This window comes from Danio rerio, chromosome 4, assembly GCF_049306965.1.
Source record: "Danio rerio strain Tuebingen ecotype United States chromosome 4, GRCz12tu, whole genome shotgun sequence".
Classification (NCBI taxonomy): Eukaryota; Metazoa; Chordata; class Actinopteri; order Cypriniformes; family Danionidae; genus Danio; species Danio rerio.
In genome coordinates, this window is record NC_133179.1 from 17,586,770 (window position 1) to 17,607,769 (window position 21,000).

The 21,000-nt window shown below is 41.6% G+C and overlaps 1 protein-coding gene across 39 annotated transcripts in view; it reads right to left on the minus strand.

The window, feature by feature from the left end:
• Positions 1-21,000, minus strand: part of sox5 (SRY-box transcription factor 5) — a 234,835-nt gene that overhangs the window by 17,045 nt on the left and 196,790 nt on the right. For 23 of the 39 annotated variants that reach the window (XM_073946570.1, XM_073946562.1, XM_073946553.1 and 20 more), the window contains 5 exon segments: positions 18,914-19,086; positions 17,768-17,836; positions 10,518-10,644; positions 8,283-8,368; positions 675-824 (listed from right to left, as the gene is read on the minus strand). In XM_073946570.1, the coding sequence (XP_073802671.1) occupies positions 675-824; positions 8,283-8,368; positions 10,518-10,644; positions 17,768-17,836; positions 18,914-19,086 (605 nt within the window). 39 annotated transcript variants of the gene reach the window in all.

The window sequence follows — 21,000 nt, forward strand, 5'->3', positions numbered from 1 at the left end:
CTACTGCCAAAGCTACTGAGATGGACGGAGGGAAAGATATCCTGAGCGCTTCCTCTATGCAACAGGCATGTGGTTGAAATCCAGGTCTGTGGTCTAGCCTATCCAAACAGGCATTGGGCACAGCCGTGGCTCAAGGCTGGATAGGGAGCAGGCAACAGGCCTTCACACATGTTTATCCAGCTCTGGCTGCCCCACAGTCCAGCTATTGTACTGCTGAGCAAGACAGAATGGGCTAGCGGGGGTTCCTGGGCCGTCTAGAATGTCCAGCTTAGCAGGAGGGAAGAGAGGCCAGACAGGCTGATTTTATTTCTGCCCGGCCTGATATTCATGGAGCTTTATTCCGCTCAGATAGCTCTGGCCTCCTGCTGCCACATTTGCTGAAGGAAAAGATACCTGCTTGAAGCCTTACACACTACTGAAAAAAGCACAAAGCAGTGGTGGTATCTTGACTTTGAGTTTGAGGACCAAGAACCCTCAGAAACTGGCTTACTAAGCACTCGAAAGGCAACAATGCAATGGAGGTGCAGCTAACTGAGAGAATGGTGCCAGTATGCAAGTGTTATAGGTAATCAGCCAAATAAACATCCAAACCAGAACATATACAGACTATTAGCTCTGGAATCTAAATGTATGCTGTCTTTACAGTCTAATACACAAACACATCAAACACGTACCTTGGGCTTTGGTGGTGGGGTGCTTCTGTTTTTCTCGCTCTGGCCGCTGGTGGGCGAGAGTGTTCCGGTTGCCAGGTTGGCCTGAGGCACTGTGCTGTGTTTGGCCCCCGGAGACACCTGCATGGCAGCTAGCTGAGCTGCATACAACTGCTGCTCAGAGACAGAAAGAGATAGAGAAAGGGGACATAGAGAGGAGGGACAGAAGAGTGGATAAAGAAGAGAGAAAGGCCCATGAATAAATGAATACACTGAACACACAAACAAACAAACAAAAAAAAAAACAGGCTAAAAAGCTGGTTTGGCCATTAGTGGAGAGGGCTGATGGTTGTTTATGTGTGAGGGGACAGAGCTGTCACTTTATGTTCCACCATCTAGCCTCAAGGGGCTACGCTAACAGCTAGCAGACGCCTGAGTGAGACATGTCCTCGCCAAGGTGCATCCTGGGAAAAAAAACGCACTCACCATAAGGGTCATATTCACTAAGGAAAGAAAAGTCTACAAAAAAAAAAAAAAGCACCTCTCAAGGTGAAAAACTGGTGAATGTGTTTATGTAAAGAGTGAAGTTGTGAATTTCTCTGCCACTGGGAGTGGAAACAAACCCTGGACCCCCCACTGATTCTTTTACTCTTGTTTAAGAAGGCACACCAGGACAGAGGGACCCATGAGAAAATGCTCCTAAAACTCGAAAACATATCTGCCAGCATGACTCAAATTGTAGCATGCTGCCATTGGACAAAGTAAACAAAGATTTTTGTTTCTATTTTTGCTATTTAAAAAATATGAATAAGTGTCAGATTGATACTGTATGTGTACTGCCCCAATGTCTGATTATAGTAATTTCATCAGTACAAAAATACAGCATTGTTAATAGATAATGAATGCATTTTTTATGTTTTTTGTAACTTGTTTTACATTTTCAAAATGATCAATTGATTTGAAAAGCAATATAAGTTTATAAAAGCAGGAACTGAAAACTGATATATTTTAAGTTAAAATTTTTTTAACACTTACACATTATCAAAACAAAATGCCTTCTTTAAAAAAGTATCATGTACAACTATATTAGCTATTTAGATATTTGTAAGTGCATCATTCACCAAACAAGCCTTTATCAGTCAACCACAAGCAATAAAATATGCCAACTGTTAAAGGCAGAACCCTAACTCTAACAGGCAGACAGTACAGTTGCTGGATATCCTGTAAAATAGACTTGCGGAACTGTTTGTGCAATTCTTGCTGTAAGTGCATTTGTGTAGCTTTCATGTGCAATTTGTGGACTTTGAGGAAAGAAAAGAATGAAATGAGAGCGGGAGCTTTTTATTGTATTTGTGGGAACCGATGAGGAACCAAATCTGTGTTTACAGTAGCAGCAGAGACGGGCTGTTTTTTAAATTGTATTTTTCTCTTTAAGGTTTGGAAGCGAGTGGCTGTTTGTGAGTAAAACTTCCGTCCTTCTGTTCGTCTCTGGCTGCCAGCCACCAGCAGGAAACAAAGACTGGTTTATGCAAATGTCCATGGCAGTTCTTTCTCTCTCTCAACCTCGACAGCACATTCTCCACAATCTTCTGTCGGCTGTATCTGCTAGAATTAAATATTTCTATCAGATGAGAACACACAGAGATTAACACACCATCATGCTGAGAGACATATCTCAGCACAGAACATCTCTATCCACTCACACTGGCTTTTATCTGCCTAAATTTGCACTGCAGAGAGCTAATAAAGTTAATACGTACAGTTTTTTTTTTTAAAAAAGGGAATATTCTGAAGCTGCTGTATTAACTGTATTGAAAAAATAGGTGTTAACGCAGAGTGCACTTAGATTTTTGCTTGTATATAAGCCTATGACATAGGTTACACATTTTATTATGGCTAGGGCTGGACGACATGACAAAAATGTATATCATATATTTCTTAATTTCGGGTAATACGATATAATTCAGACAATATTAAAAAGCCAGGAAAAAAACTGCCAAGAATGCACACAATAGATGTCTGTACCTACAAATGTCTGCAAACTAAATTTGTATAATATAAATTTAGTTAAAAATATAATGGTTATTTTTTTTTTATTAAAACAATACAAAAAAATGTATGTTCACTTTTTATTTGTATTTAGTCTTTAAATCAAGTAAATAAAACTCTCAGACTCAGCTTATTAACAATATATTTCCATTTAAACTAGAACAGGCTGATTATTAATATACAGTAAACAACAAACAAAATCCTTTAGCCAGTATTAAGACAAAAATACGGCACTGCCTTAAATTGCTCCTCCACCCTGTCCCTAATTTCACCATAAAGTGCAGGTATAGCCGTGTGGGAAAAAATATTTTCGACTAGGGAGCTGAAATCAGGGGTTAATAACTAACATAATTTTCCTGAAGCCCACAACATCCACCATACTAAATGGTATCATGTCCTTAGCCAAGAAGTTTGTAACAGCCCTAGTAATGTCTTTATGACGTTCAGACTGCTTGTCGTAAGGTAGTTGTTCTGACACAGTTGGTTTTAGTGTCAGGGAGGGGGATAGTGGTGATGGTGAGGCGACAGGTTGGCTTTAACTTTTATGCCTCATCTTCTGACTCTCAGTATGTTCTATCGGGTGGAACTGCTTCAAATGATGGAACAGATTTGATGTAGTGGCACCACTCTCCGGCATATTTTGCAGAGCACCGAAACCTGAATTTTATAGGAACTTTATAAGCCAAACCACTTCCACACCACTGAATTAGCCTTTCCTCTGTTATCAACTATGTCGTCTGCATTCTTACTTGTGGAAGCTAGTTCATTCACATCTATTCAGGGCTCTCAATTTGTAGCTAAAACTTTCTGTGACAGAGCTTAACCAACTGCTGAGCGCTGGCAGCGTGTCTGTGATGTACATCATCGCGCAAGTTTCATCACGGTCCTGCTGACGGCAGTGTATATCGAAATATCTGAAATGGGTTTAAAAATCATATCACCATTATTGAAACAAAATCTACCGTGATATATATTGATATTAAATTATTGTCCAGCCCTAACTATGGCCAACCAATATGGTGGCCAGTATTAAATGATGTTGTTTTTAATATTTTTAACCAAACGTGTATGATAGGAAACCTCCCACTGAAACCATATGCTGTTTGATCTTATGGTTATGCTTAATAACGAAATGGTCATACTGGTTATATGGATATGCAGTACAATGCTTATTGAAACTAATCTTTCTGTCTGCTTCATTGCAGTGTTAGACTGTTAATTACTAATTTCAGCTCAAATCTTCTTTATGTGCTGCGTTTAGTCAGTCAGCTGGCCACTGTCTTTAAAAGAAACACAGATGAAGCAATTCTTCTGTTTTGATTCTGTAATCCGGTTGTGTACCAATTCATGGCACATCCATGCACACAGATTTCTGCAGGCTTTTTGATCAGGAGGTGACCTCACTGTGTGAGCTAGTCCACACAGGGGAGCAGGACATGAAATAAAGCTCTTGTTGGTCATTTCTGTTCAATTACTCCCACCATGGCCCCTGGTTGTGTGTGTGCCTGAGCGTGACATACGGCCCCTGTCGAAGCGTGCCTTGCCTCAGTGTGTGTGTGTGTTTGTGTGCGTGAGAGGGCGAGATGCTTTGTGTCCGGTCCACTGCATCAGAGTTCATTTTTTTTCTGAATCAAGTTCTATTACAGGGCCAGCTCTTGTCAGTCACAACTGCTAGACTGACACACACATACACTTCACTTCCAACAGTGGCTGCCACTGAACACGCTCAAAGCGCTGCCACCCTGCCATCAGCATGAGCAAACAGGAAGTGACAGCACAATGCCCCTCAAGTGCCCATGGGCTCACGTTTGCACACACAGCGAGAATGGGGGATGAAGGGGTGGCTGATCTCAAAAGTGGGGATGTAACAGAGGAATTTAAATGTCAGCCTTACACACAAAAAAAAAAAAAACACATACACAGAGGTGCTGAATGGGGGAGGGTGTATCTGTGAGGGATTTGATAGGACTCTTGACTCCTTCAGTCAAGCTGCGTCCTTTTAAACTCTTAAAGCTTCTCCTCTTGCTTCTCTCACTCTCTCTCTCTTTGCTAATCCCCACAGAGGAGTCTTAGGCCAGCTCTAATTCTTTAACCAGAACTCTGTGTGTGTGTTTAAAGGCAAGAAAGGTAAGAAAACACACATCGTCAACACGCACTAGAAAGATCCCAGAAGCAACGCCAGTCCGTAATGCTACACCTGATTTCAGGTCTGTTGTGTAGTGTGTCAAATGTGACTGCGGTAAGTAGTGTGTGTGCGTCTGTATGTGTGTATATGCATGGTGACGGGAGGAGATAGATTGGCATTTGCACTTTAACTCGTAAGGCTGATTGGAGAGTATTAGTGTTGGTGACACATGTTTTAACAAAGCCACCACCCCATCATCGCTAAGCCACCATACCCTCCCTGAATGCAGGAAGACGGGCTGCTGTCAGCACTATCCGTCGAAGTGGATCTGCGTGTCTTTATGTGACTGAGCAGACATCTCTCGCTCTCCAGTAATCCCCTGCTTTACTCAGATTATGAGCTTCTTTTCCCATCCTGCTTTGTTGTCAAAATGGAAGAAGTTCGGAGTGATCCTGTAAGCTATTGTCGTTTTGGTCTCTGCTGACTATTGTTAATTCTTCCTATTCTTGTTGTTAATTTTTGCGCTAAACCAAACATTGGCTGTCGAGTTGTGCCATTTTGATTACTGCGCCAGACGGGATGAACTTTGACATGAGTTGCATCTGACTGAAGCCGCTGCCAAGAAATCTCCCTCCCTAAGTGTCAATTAGTGTTTACAAAAAACACAAAAGCCAAATTAAAATCTATTGTGAGGTAGGATAATATTTCTCTTTTCTGCTTAATTATTTTTGGGATTGTCAAGGAAGACTCTTTTTAGGTTTGCGGTCTGCTTGTGGGAGTCAAAATAACATTCCCATTGTGTGATAAACTGAAAATGTTATGTGAGCTTTTAATGTTGAGCGGATAGGGTAAGCTGGACAGGATCAATCCAGCCATGCTATCTGTTAACAATGCCACTAACCTCTTTATTCTCAGACAATACCACCAGATCAATATCTGAAAGAAATTCACATGGCTTATCATCTTGCGCACACATGCCTCTCCAAGTGCCCGTCAGAAAAATAAATTGCTGGTGGTTTGGACTACAAGTGGAAATACATGTACCATTTCTTACAACTGATAAAAGGCATTAAATACAGTCTCCCTCTCACTTTCTCTCTCTGTCTCTCTTGTTCTCCTGTGTGCTGCAGTAATCCAGTGCAATATGGTCCAACATCTGCCTCTACATATGATGGCTGACCTCCTCCATTGACCCACTTTATACCTCTTCAGTACTGCTGCTCACAGCTTGTATCTTTCCATTCCTCCTATCCTTTTCTCATCTCTCACTCTTTTTCTCTTTCTCTCCATTCACCCATTTAAAACACAGTCCCTATTCTTGCATTTCAAAACTCTTCTTCTGCCTTTATGTGTGTGGTTTTGGGGGGTTAGGCAGGTTAATTTAGCAGGTTATGGCAAATTAGGCCAGTGTGAACTGTGGCCACAGTTGTGAAAAGTGGTTTTGTGGCCAGGTTTAAAGACCACTGCAGTGACAAATGGCAAACACCTTTAAGATAGTGACCCCTTGTGCAATAGCTCTGCCTCACACACTCACTCTTAGAAGTCTTAATGGCTGTTGTGTAGGTGAGCAGTTACAAACAGCTGTGACTTCAGCTATATGACATCTTCAGCTATGTGTTGAAACATAAGATGAGAGGATTTGTACAAAATGAATGTGTCATAACACTTTGTGTGGACAAACTTCACAGGACATGAGCGAGAAATTAAAATGCAATATATTTACATATATAACTATACCTTTTAAGCATCCAAATGCAGTATGCCTATGCACCAAATGCCTCATGGGCTCTGTTCTGTGATACTTCTGGTCTATTGTGTGTCAAAATATATTTTGTCCCAAATATGAATTACAGAAACAAATAATTGTGAAATAAAAATTATTACATTGAAATGATGTTTGTTTTATATTCAAAATGATTATGGCTTTATAATTTTATAGTGCTCTGAGTAGAGGAGAACGTGCCAAGCCAGGTTTGTAGCCAGATTAAGTGCAAACCCCTAAACCATGGGTCGTCGAGTGACCAAGGCAAATATTTTGTGCCTCTCATTCTATTGGGGGGTGTGAAGATGAGATGTGCAGATGCACAGATTGTCCCAGAGGAAATCCAACATGCTTCTGTTTGAGACATCTGTATTTAGCTTAGCCTTAGTAAATAATTTTCTTTGTCACAAAGCCCTAATCTCTCTCTCCCTCTGTGTGTTTGTTACAAGGGAGATTTGAGGATGAAATGAGAGAACAGTGGCATTGGATGTTGTTGTTGTTACTTTTTGCCAGTTGTTATTCTAGCAAAATCCAATTGCGTCTGACAAAGCTGTTCAATCTGGGATTTTTTTGAATCTTAACATGAAGTAACATATGGAGACAAGCTCTGAAGCAGATAAAATCAGACAGGACAAGATTTCTCACAGTAAGCCAGTCATACGCAGCACAGCAGGGTGAGTGCACAGACAGTAAGGGTTTAAAAAAAAAACAATCCTGTTTTATTATCCGTTATCCAAAGGGCACCTGGGAATACCACCTGTTTCTATGTGAGCATGTATGTGTGAGAGCCATTTATACCTCTGGCATATGCTTAATCTGTTATACAGCTGTGCAGGTGTGTATATACCTTTGCACATGTATACGCAAGTACAGTTCCCTGTTAAATTCACTCTATAATGTGTATTTTTTTTTTGGCTAATGGTGGCAGAGTGAGTATGGCCTCTTAGCCAAGATATTTAATGCTAAAGGGAGGTAACAGAGAGGAAGACATGGTCTAAGCCCCATTTGTACCTTAGGTTAACCTGATGATAAAGGAACTCCGAGTTAGCTTGTCCATACTGGGCCAGTGAGCCTGTAAACAATATTCAGAGTGGTTTAGCAGATGTATACATTTTGTCATTTTCATCTATGCGACTTCTGCTATACCAGCAGAGCTAACAAGCTCTTCACCCCTCTCCTTCTCCCAGAGACCAAACTAGAGAGGAGAAAAAAGGGCATATATGTGGAGATGCATGTTTACTGTGTTTTTGGCTTAAGAGAAGCACAGTGAGGCTGCAATAGGGGTTGACTCTATTCAGGCAGCTCATAATATCTTTTTGTGTTTGCTCTCTGTTCAGTGTCCCTCTGTGCTCTGTCCCCCTTAAAAACAGTTTCTATGGTACCCTTCGCTCCACAGTGAACAATATTAGCACCCCGGAGCCAGCAGTGCGGCATTCTCTCTCTGGGCTCTGGCCTCTCACAAAGGCCCATTTCTATGGCAACTTGCAGTTGGCATGAGGAAAAGGGTTGGGAAGAACAGTGGGCATTGTTGTTGTTCTCTATCGGAATCACAAAACAAAAAAGGGGGGAAAAAAAACGAAAAAACGGGAGAAAAAAGATTTTGTTTGAGTGGTTGGGAAAAAATTCACATGATCACCACAGTAAAGGGACACACACAGGAACACAGAGGAAAAAAAGCACACAAGATGGACATTACCTGCAGCTGAAGAGGACCAAGGCCAGGTGTTGCCGCAGCAGCGGCCGCCATAGTCGTAGGGATTAACTGTAGAGGGTAAGGTTCACCTGAGGAAGAGAGCATTATAGGTATGTCAGAATCTTAAGATTTTTTTTTCACACCTCACCCATCACTTTCATCTCCCTACACTTCTGCCCAGGGTCTGGGCCCCATCCCCCTCGTCTCTCCTTCGATGGAGCAACAGATTCACTGCTTTCTCTACTGTCGGTAAAGACCTCCATTGTGAAGTCCCCCCTTCATTCTAATGAAAGGCTGATTGTGTGGCTGCAGCACTAATACCCCGAGCACAATAGCAGTTGAAGGCTAAGGCATGATAAGGAGAGGACGGTAATTAACGAGGTAACGTCAGCGCCCCATCTCCCCGGGCCCCGCACAAGAGCCTCTGCATTGGAGAGATGAATCAGAACATGACGAGTGAATAGCGTGAGTTATTAGCGTCCACCTGCAGATATGGGCTTTATAATTACATGACCGGGAGGTAAAGGTCAGTCCAGTTTGGCTAGAGAAGCTGGGGGAGGGGTTATCAGCATCACATTGAAAGGGCCTGTGACATGAGAAACCATAAGTGTGCCCTAATATATCTGTTCAGCAGTCTTTTTGAGTTCAGACCATGATGAACAACGGAATGATGCTGGTTGAGTGGGAAGAGATATTGGATACCAGAGTTCTTTGGAAGAAAATAGGAGAGAAGACACATATTTGCTCGATGTCCAGATAGGACAGGTTTTTCTTCGACATTGACATAATGAATCTGTTATTTTAAAAGAATCAGCAACTTTTGCTGTGTCTCTCTGGCCAGATTGTAAAGTAAATATAGCACTTATTATTTGTATTATTAATTGCTTTAATGCATAGGCAACTAAAATTGAACTGTAAATTATTTGAATGTTATTGTATTTGGATATTATTTTGGATATAGTCAGCGACTTTAAAAACATCCATACAAGGGGTTTAAGGAGGAAGTCAGACCTTGTCTCAGTAAGCAATAAACCAGACGCTGCTATCAGATGGCCCAAAACTTTTTCCCATATACTGCTTCCCTTCCCCCTCCAAAAATACTCATCCGCTAGGTTAAAGATTGCCCTGGACCCAGTTCAAGGATTTATTCTGGTTAGATGTGTATGTTTTGTCTTTTTTCTTGTCATTCTCTCAGTCTATAAACAAACACAAATATTCCAGCTATTTTATGTCTCTCCCGGGTACAGCTGTAACAAAAGAGCAAAACTAAAGCAAAGCAAACATGTTGCTATTGGCGAGAAGGCAGCATCTTCAGACTGACTGGAAGAGATCCGTGGCCTGGCTCCGGGGAGCAATGGGTGGGAACCAGTGTCCCCTTAGTACAGACCCTGCGACCAGAGGGATTTTATCCCTCTTTTTTTCCGCTCTGGTTTTGAGGGTTCAAATGACAGCTTCCTCCCTCGTGAGTAGGCACTGTAATCGTAACTAAATGACATGCGTAATTGAAATATTGGGCAGGGTTTGATGGTGCTTCTGGCTGTAATTGAAATAGAGGGTGTATGGCTGATAAGGAGGGGGGCCATTGGGAGGAGGAAGAGGGTGGGGGGACTTGTTTGGGAAACTGTGAAGCTCAGTGGGCGGAGCTGGAGATGCGGACCGATCAGTCTCACAAGGGAGATGTACGTTTATGTGTGTGTATATGTGTGTGATCTATGCAATGTGTGTGTGCCTGCATACAGTTGGATTGGAGTTGGAGGCGTGTGCGAGGCGTATTGGACGCGTGTTCTGGCGGCCGCCCGTGTTAATATGAAGAAACCTGGGGCAGGTCACTCTACCCCCCCGTGAGAGCGCGAGCGTTCTGCTGCTGCGCTGCTGGCACTTGCCGCCTCGTTTCTCGCGGTAAACAACACATTGCTTCACAGTTGGACTGCTACGGCCAAAAACACAAACCCCAGAGGAAGTTTTCTTTTTTTTTTTTTTTCCTGTTCCTACTTTTGAACAAGAAATACACAGACACAAAAGCAAGCGAGTTTGTCTAGTCTCAGAGTCTGTCATGTGCGTGAGATGACGGGCATCGGTGCTGTTGGCTGATCTTAATAACACACCAGACAGGAGGGAGATGCTGCCCAACATTGGGTTGAAGACTCCGCTTTCAGCAATCTGGTTTAAAATCTCTAGTGTGAACAATAAACTGAACTAAAGTCTTTCATTTTACTAAAAGGATGCTTTAATACTTACTGCATCCCGGTTTGTAGTTAAATCCAGGAGGAAGTAGAAATCCTTGTTGTGCTGCAGCGGCTGCCAGAGTTCTCTGATCTGGAGGGAACACTGGAATCATCAGCGGAGGCAACTGACCCTGGACCTGCTGAAGAGATGGAAAGACAACAATTAGCATAATAGTCAAAAAAAATCTAATAAACAATATAAACAATGTTAGCCATAAAAGAGAAGAAGTCTGATCAACCAAAGTCCTAGTATCACCTTCTGACAGCACAGTTTAACCAGTAACCACCTGATGCTCTATATAAAGTTGGTCACAATCTGTTAAAAGTTTTTTTAGCTAAAGGGTTGAACAGACACTGAAAGAGCAATAGTTGGCCGCTTTACATGTTGATTAGACTTCCTGATGAAATGTTTTCTCTAGCTGACCATACTTTATGTCTGGCTACATTATGCCCCTCATTAGCTAGTATATTCTTTGGACAAGTTTAAACACTGCTTGTACAGTAACTGTCACCCAAGAACAAGTTAGGTATGGATAGGTGGCTCTTGGGATAGTTGGTCCCCTTGATTATTGCCATGTGAAGGAGCTTCTTCACACTCTGGCAACAGCTGGCCTCCATCTCTGCAGAGCACCATGCTCGGCACCTCGCCACACCACTTCACAAGGTTTTCAGGATTTAAAAAAGGGAGGAAAGATGGGGAAAAACACAAGCCAGAGACTTTGGCAAAGGGAGAGGCTTGAGACACACAGGCCCAAAGAAGAAGAGGACAGATGGTTCTACTGACAAGGAAAAACAAAAACTACAAAAGTGACAATACTGCATATAGGCAAGTGACATTCTCTAAGAGGAGAGGAAGCCCTTGATCACAGCAGTTACATGTTAAGATGAAAGTCTAAAAAGTTCTTTTTTTACTCTTCTATCTCTTTAGTCTCAGTAGCATGTCTGAGGTTTTCTGAATGACAACCACAGAGCAATCATTCCTTCATTTTGGTTAACCACAAATCGCAGGCCTCCTGTTCCCAGATCAGGAGGCGGTGGAGTTTTATTGTTGCATTTCGACATGAGCCCCCCCATGGACTAGTTGAGCTCTAGCTTCTAGTCCTAATTGCATATATGCTCCTCTGGTACTGCCTTCATCACCTCATTGTGTGCTAAGAGACTGTGGTCACAATAGCCAACACGCACGTGTGTTTGTGTTCTCCAGTGGTTTTGAGCATGGAGGTTTTTTTTGGCAAAATTTTAAGCACACGCTCTTCCCTTAAATGCATAGATGTGCAAGCAAGTGTGTGTGGGTGCATATGGAATTAGAGGCTCGTGGATCTCCTCAAAGCATTTGAAACACTGTCATGCTGTTCTCTATTCAATCAACGTAGCAAATGGCATTACCCACGCAGAGTAGGTGAGGCTGATATTGAAATTTTCAGACTAGTTAATGCAGATTGATGCATCCAGTTGACATGTATCATTATTTAGAGAACAATAGGACTAAACTTTATAGTCACTTTCAAAAATGATGTAAATTATGGGTCATGAATGATTAGCAATACTTGCAGAGCATCTCTCACATTGGCTGAAGCCATGATCACATGGTTTGTTTAAAAATACAGGAATTTGACATAAAGGACTTAAAGTCAGGGATAATTATTTTCAACTAGAATTTTGCCTCAACTGTTGGGATACATGAGTTATTGTTTAACCAAGGGTTAGGGAAAACACTACAAGGTGTTTCACACATTAAATAGTTAACCACAGCTCATTTTAAATCCAAGGTAAATATAATGCTGGGTTAAATTATTTCATAATGCTTCACCCAAGGGTGTACAATAATCCTGGGTTTTAATAAAGTGCTGTTTGTCAATGTATATTCATACATTTTTGGTTAATGTTCATATTTAGATATTTGCATGACTAGTGGCAGGTTTTAGGATGACAATAACCCTAGGTTAAGTGCTTTTTGTTTTGGTTATAACTTTAGAATATTCCTAAATGCTTACAACAAAAGTGTCAACTCCAGCTGCCAGGTCTATAAAGCTCTATTAATCAGCCAACAGCTGGATGTGAGATTCCATACTTGCTCTTTGAATTCTCTGGTCAAAAGAATGGCTTACTTGAAAAGCTTTTAAGTGCAGAGGAGTTTGTCAGGTGATTGAGTCTAAACAGATTTTAGTATTTACATCTAAGAACAAAAAGATAGCGCTGGTTGCAAGTTACAATCGTTGTCTTTAAAATACCTCTATTTAGCCTTAAGAAAAATAGATAGTGGAAGAGAAATAAACGCATGTAATAGGTGACAAAACAGCATGACAAACTTTATTAATTTCGCAGTTAATATGAACATAGTATGAAACGAAAGTGAAAGAGAGGAAGAAAAAAAATGTTGAAAGAAATAAACAGAAAGGGGAAAAGTAGAAAGTTGGCACCAAACTGAGTCAGAGTCTCTCGCCAGGCGGCACAGCTTGAACCTAAAGCTTTTTGAACATAATGAAGATGTGCAGATAATTAACATATGCAGTGTGAACAGGTTTGCTGGCACAGAGGAGAGAAAAACTCTAAGGTAGAGCTATTATTAGGGAGTAATTTGCTCTAAGAAGTAAATGAGTGAAACAATAGCTGCCAGCATTGACAATATGGCTCACATCTGAGAATGCGCGCAAGAACGGTGGTTAAAAAACGAGTCTCGCTGCTAAAATCTGTTTCAAGCCATATGCTCCGGCAATTAAAGGCGGGCCTCAGTGACCTCGCGCTGAAGAGGGGACACATAGCCATATAACTAATAATTAATTTGTGCCTGGATAGCAGCGTTAGCACACTCACACTATACTTGCAGACTGTCACTTAATATTAGCCTCGTGGATGTAGGCATAGGCCATTAACTTTTACAGTGTGGCTGTGATGACTGCCGTTCTGCTGGAGGAGTCAGTGCGAAAGGACTCTCTCTGGTGGATACAATTGAGATCAAATGCATGAACAGTCAGCCTTTGCATATAAATTCCTATCTCTCTTTATTAAGTATCTACACCTGGTTAAACATGGACAAGTAAAATAGAAACCTGTCAAAGTTGCCCTCTTTGCACAAAAGTTGTTAATTCACAATTGTGTGTGTTAGAACAGTGTCTGTGTTTACAGCATTAGGTATTGAAACCTGCAAGTACTAAAGTTCTTATATATAAAATCTAATAAATATACATTTGTTACATATTATATATGCTATTATATAGGTTTTATTAATATTTATTCCCATGATCATTTGCATCCAAAGCAGAGCTCGCTTTAGGATTATACTAGCTAATCTCATCTCTTCCTGTTAGTTTGTCTTTTCACATTGTCTTCATACAAACACCACAGAAAAAAAAGTCAGAACATGACTGTTGCACATTGCTGGGGGTAAAAGGGGTGCAGATTTTAAAGTCTAGACCAGTTCAGTTGCTTTGAGGTCACATGACTTCAACCCTAATGTCTGATCTCTTCTCCATGCCTGATCGCAGCATCCAGACAAATATGGCATTTCGAGATCACACCAAAACAACAGCCCAGCTTTTTCAAATAGCTAACGCATGTCCATTTTCTCACTCATGGCCTTCGTTCTTTTTTTCCAAGTATGCCTCTCATTTTTTTCCAGTGAACGGTCCTTTTCCGTGAGCCAAGGGCACCTTTGGCTGATTAGCAGCTAATGAAATTGAGTGGCGAGCCTGTGTCTGCACAGCCAGCCTTTTATTAGGCCCCCATTAGGTGTGAGTGCAGGAGGTGCGTCAGCCGCCCGCTGTAGGTGGGCATAACGCAGCGCCCATCTGCTCCTCTGCCTGTGTGTCCTTCCTCAAATAGCTCCCATTAGCTGCCAACCACCGGGCTGAGAGAAGCCTTCCCCACACTCTCAAACACATGAAGACACGCATATATGGGTATACAACAGGCTGTTATATGCTGCTCAAGGCCAGTCACTTAAGTAAAACACAGTTGTCCTGTGGTTGGAAAGGAGGTAGAGGTGGACATGGAAATGTATAACATTTTGGATATTTTAAATTCCCTGATTTTGGCTTCCTTGTTGAGTATGTAACACTTCTGTCTGCTTTTTTCCTTCATCGTTCTTTGTTTTGGTGATTTTCTTGTTGATCCTATGGCAAACCTTTACTTAGAGGACCTGAGCATGTTAGATATGTCTATCTGGTAGATTATCATTCTGTCTCACCCCCTAGCTGTTTTCTTTCAAGGAAAACTGAACACATAAAATCAGAAAAAGACCACACATATTCCTTATTTTCTGTCAACTGCAAATCTTTTGGAGCTATGCAGGGCTATCATTTCCTAAATTTTATCTGTCTAATTAAGTTGAATCATCTGGTTTAAAGCTTTTACAAAACCAACTTCAAGTTATTTTTTAGGTTGATTATCCTGAAATTGTTCAAACCGAAGGTGCAATCAAATATTTTTATAAACAGATTATAATATCAATTAGGCAGAAAATAATAAGTTGAAAACTGTCAAATGCTGCCTGGAATAGTGCTCACATAAATTGGGAACATGTGTTGGGAAACCCCCTGCCTCACTGTCCCTACCATCATCCCCGGTGCTGCACAAAGCCCAGTTCACACAACCAGTGCAGCCACTTCATGCAGGAAAAACACCAATTACATTCATTTAGGTGTAATGAGACAAATTAAACAATTACACACCCAATTGGGTTAGCCGCTCCTGTGCACAGGACCTGGTCTAACGCTTCTGTTGTCTTTTTTCTCCTCAACCTTCTTTTTAACTCTCATTCCGTGGGAAAATGGATTTACAATCTCAAGGAGGCACTGGCACTCGGCAAATGAGTATGATTGAGTTAGGAAGTGATCATGCAGTGTTTGACATGTATAGGCTACCGCAGTGGAAGTTCTTTATTTGGTTAGCTTTCCTGAAATGGAGGTTGACTCTAATACATGTTTTACAAGCAGTCACCGGTTTGTGTCGGCATCGTGTCTTAAACTAGTTAGAAAGCTTTAAAAAAAAAAGTGACAGCCGTGCTTGTTTTGTTTGGTGTGGCTTATGCCATTGTGCTAAATGGCCATAGTTATACATCAAATTAGCCCGCAAAAACATCTCCTCATGGGAGGTCTGGCTACCCGCGGTAACTGACACTTTGACAGCAGAGAATCCTCATCTCGGCCCCTGCGCTACGTATTGGAAATTTTCTAACACCAGCGCGAAGTCCCGCAGAGCCGGAGGAGGTGTGCTGAAAGGAGGCTGCTAATGAGAGAAAAGTGAAGGGGGAAAATGTTGGGAGTACGGCGAAGCTCAGAATGAGGTTGTACCAGTGGGCAGCTCACAGCCATTGCACCCACAGGTTTTTTTTCAACATTACACCTGTCGTTAAGCATGGAAATGCATTATATGTATTGCATTTCATGCCTCATGCTTCTGCGTGTGTGCCGCAAGCTTCTCGGCAGGTGTATTCTTTCATCCAAAGAAGCCTGTGTTTCTGGTTGGATAACAGTCAGGAGTCCTGTTAAGGCCCCGTGAGGGGTCCTGAGAGAAGACGCTTTAATAAGAAGCAAAGAGTGTGTAGATGTTACCCCCAAGAGCCTAAAGAAGTGGCCCCACACTGAGAGGTATATATGTGTTAACTGTGTGCATATTTCTGCAGAGAAGTAACTCTTCAAGGAGTTTTCAATGCGCCACAGGAGCAAAATTCCATTGAAACTCAAAAGTCAACATAAAACAGCACTCCATTTGACTTATTTAATGTGATGCGTATCTGTGTGAACCAATTTTGATGAGGGTAAGAGATGGCAAAAAGGTAATGTCATACAATAAATATATAAAAATAAGGCCGGGAACAATAGTTTAAATATTTTCTTTAAACATGGAATTTGGATATTGACCTTAGTAATGTGTTGTAAAACTCCAGAGTTCAGACATGAAGCAAGTGTTTGGTCAGAGTATGTTAGCGGTCTGTATGCTACACAATTTAAATGCGTGATTTAAGGAGGTGATTTTGGGCTAATACATGATTGGCCCATAACAAGGGTCTCCCCCTCTCTCCCCCCTCCACTGCCTCCGCGTTGACTGTGAGAAACTATTGTTCCACTGGGCTGAATGGAGAAGTGCTTGTTTGGGAAAAGGTTGCAAAGTCATGGGAAAAAGAAGCTTTGTTTCTCTGAGTGAAGAGTGGGGCTAGAAAAACCCAAGCGGACGTGTTTTGGGGACTGACGCACACACAGCTGCTTCTGACACATATACAGACATGAGCTGGTGAGGATTTTGAAATAGACACAGATAATTCTCGCATACACATGTTCAGACTAAGCTGTATAGTATGAACATGCACACACGAGCAACCACAGCTGCTACACACACACACACACACACACACAGCCAGGCACTAAAAAGAATGGCAGGGGTCCAGCGGACGGGACTGATCTGTGTATGCGTGTGTGAATAGTCTCAGTGTGATGTGGCTTCCTGGCCAAAACTGCCGGAGTCCCTCTCAAGGCTAAGTCTCATTTTATCAACCAAATTAGACTCATCTCATTTCCTTTTGCACACAAAGACTTTATTCGCTTCACACCTGCACACACAAAGCAGGCCAGTGTTTCTCTGCCCCATGTATAAGTCAGCTGGGACAAACCCATCAAAAAAGTGTCTGTGTTCAGTTTTCCACAAGCTCCCTTACCAGCCAGCAGGACTTTACCCATGTGTTCTTTTACGCAAACTATTCATTGAAATATAGCAAGTAGCTGTAGTGTTTTCTGTTTTCTTTCACAGACCTATCGTTTTATCATTATCATCAGAAGACACTGGTGTTCATTTAATTTTGCCTGTTGAATTTCAAAGTGACAGTAGCCATTGATTTACATTTTAAGAATCACCTTTATCCTGGATGCCCTGAGCTGCAGTAAACTCAGTCATTTTTCTAATCTTTAAATATCTTCCACTGAGCTGTCATAATGTGTTCAGGATTGTCTTGAAATTGGATGTACAGTAATTCAGAGGACAGCTTTGTGATTCTTTGTTTTGTGTAGTTATATTTTGATTGTTTCACAAAAAGGACTACAAGAATGGACACTAAATATAAGCTCCACTCTTACATTTGTGATTTGATGAGGGGGGTTGATTGCTGACTGGCAGACTGAAATGTTTGATTGTCATGAAACCCCACAGTCATGGTGACAAGACTCTCACATTGTGACATCTTATAAACATTTGCGTTCAAAAGCATAAGTGCAAACAAGTATACAGTCCTAATACTGGACATGCACATACTGTATATATATGAAGACTCACCTGGATCTGTTGCTGCAGGAGGTTGATTTTGTGTTGTTGCTGCAGAAGTTGCTGCTGTTGTCGTGCAATCTGTGGACAGAACATGTCAAACTGTCAAACATGTCAAACTCTTCTCCAATAATAGAGAACATTATTTGTGTAGATAGAGATTGGGATGAGTGAATTGTTGATGGTGCACTGTTTGAAACTCTTGGGTGTGTTTTTGTATTTTAGACATATTTGCTAAGGAGTGGCGCCTAGTCCTGGAGCGTTGTGCGCTTGTGCATGTTTATGTGTATGTGTACAGGGGTGTGTAAGTAAATGTGTTAATACAGATCTGTTTTCTTTTGTAAAACTAAGCTCCCCAGAAGCAACTATGCACACAACAAAGCCCAAGCACTCTCTTCTGTATGCAAACACCTTTAGTCTCCTGCTTGTGTGCTGGAGGGGACCTAAATGTTTCTCATACACTTACAAGCGGGATGGAGAGAACAGAAGGTTTCTTTATGAATTTGGTTCAAAGTGGAGAATCTTACAAACTGTACCTTTCATAAATATATGCAAACACACAGGTTTCCTAGACGTAATGATTTTTAGACTGTACAGATTGTTTGGTTTGTCATTCCCTTAAACATTCTACAGATTTACATTTTCATAATGATTAATTCTGGTTTATTTATGAGCCATTCTCTTCATGGGGACCAAAAGAGGAAAATTAAAATAATAATAATAATGTTTAAGGTCCCCGTAATGTTTTAAATACCAGCATTACATGCACAGACAACTTTGGTATGTGTTCTGTAATCTGACATACCACAGGGGTCAATTTTAAAAATGTCTGCTACTTTTAAGACAAGTTTCAGATCAATTTTCTTTCTGTTCTTTTAGCAGTAAAATGCATTGCTAAGTGGCATACTTACAGAACACGTACTTACATACCTATCAGAAAACAATTGTTGGTAATAATTTTTGACCATTGAGACTACATTACTCACCAAGCCTTGTGTTTTATTGCATTGTGCTTGGTTAATGCCTATATTGCATATTTACAATCAGCCTACATTGCCCTCTGGTCATTGTTATTTGGCTTCATTTGAAAAAGTTTGGATAAAACTGAATATAACTAGTGAGACATGCGCATGACGAACATTGTAAATATTTGCTGACCTGGTCCTGTTGCTGTTTTGCTAACTCCATTTGCTGGCGTTGTTTTTCAATCTGTGAAGCAGCCAGTTTCTTCTGCTCCTCGTGGGCAGCCAGTAACTGCTCTCGGAGACTGCTGAGCTGCGTGATCATCCCCATCAACTGCCGCTCTTTCTCCGCCAGACTGTCCGGGGTGCCTGCAAGGGTTAAAGGACACAGGCCACAGGTCAAAGAGCTAGTCCAGGAAGCATTGTGCCCAGATGTGCTCCTCCCGAGATGTGCTATCACCCTGATGTTTACCTAGCCTTCGCTACACATTTAGCATGAGCTGACCTCCGACCTCGAACTAAAGCTGAGAACGCTCTGACATACGAGCAGCCCCAGAGCAGACGGCAGGAGGGGAAGACTAAATCACTCAACAGGATGTAGTCGCACTGCGGTATTACCCCAGACTACCACCAATCAAAAATTGTGTGTGTGTTTGAGTGCACTAAACCCCTAAAGCGTTCAAATGTCCAAATGAGCACGTCTGTTAATGAGTTCATGTGTGTGCAATTGTGTGTCTGAGGTCATATATCTGTGCTAAAACACACACACACAGACACACGTCTGCAGGCCCCACAATCACCCATTGTTCTCGGTCTCTACCTTCTGAGGGGCCACATTCCACACCAGGGAAAAACAGATGATGAAGAAAGCTAGAGAAAGAAGGGAGTCATAGCAGCTGACCTGACCCTTTGCCCTGGCAGGAAGGTGAGAGTAGGCTCCATTTGTAACCCCTTCACAAACACACACACACAGACTCAACAATGCACAATAAAGGCAACTGTCACAGTTGGCCAGTTGGAAAAATAAACCTGCAGCTCCCTTTAACAGCTCCCAGACTGGGCTTTCACAAGAGGGTGTGCATGTGAGCCGGCCTGGGACAAGGGAAGGCCTTGTGTGAAAAGTGACGAGTCTTCCAGAGAAAGGAGGCATCAAAGCGATCTTTCTTTCCTGCTTTCTTTTTGAGACCCTGTTGCTCATACTAGGACTGGATCTGAATGGTTAAAATAGACATTTTTATAGCTATATTGAAGTATTTTAATTTATATATTTAATATATTTTTTAATTTCTTTTAACTTGATGCTTTGAAGGTGGTTCACTTAGATATTAACACCAAAAACATCATGCAAATAATTAGTCTTGTTAATTCTTGTTAGGGCTAACAGAAAAAAAAAAGATTTTCATTGTTGTCAACCTTAGATAGAACACATTAATAATAATTTAAAATCCTTACATTTATATAGCACTTTTCTGGACACTCAAAGAACTTTACACATTTTTTGAAGGGAATCTCCTCATCCATCACCAGTGTGCAGCATCCACCTGGATGACGCGATGGCAGCCAGATCGCACACCACTTGGCGATTGGCGAAGAGTGATATGGGGATGGTTAGGAGGCCATAATGGACAGTGGGAAAATTCTCTGATTCTCTTCTCGATCTCATCCGAAATACTGGGGCGTGAGGACCCACACAGACTGCAGGTTGAGCACCCCCTGCTGGTTTTACTAATGTCACTTCCGGCAGCAATCTAGCTTTTTCATGTGGCTTTCCTTTATATCCAAATACTGATCGTGCTGACCGTCTGCCCAGGTACTGACCCTGCTTAGCTTCAGTGGGCAACTATGTGAGAGTCGGCTAGTTACACATGAACATATTATACATTCAAATAGTGTCGTGACCCCTGTGCTTGGTCCAGATTTTTTTTACCACATGGGTGAACCCTAAAGAATCCATTGAGAATGCGTCTTAGCATTGTTAGTAGACATGCTCCTAAAACAACTAGTCAGACAAACTACCAACTAGATTCAATAAGATGCTTTGTGCATGCCAAACTCAGTAAGACTCTCAGCAAGATTCACTTACTAAACCGAACCTTTGACATAATATACTCTGGATGCACTAAGACTAGGGTTGACAGAAGGTGTTTATACACACACATAAGAAAACAGACCAGCCTCATCAATCACAACCGAAGGCTTTTTACCTCGGCTACTGAAAGTTCAGCTTTGGATCAATAAGTGGTTTCCTCTCTCTCTAAACATCCTAGGGCTGCCTTTACTGCC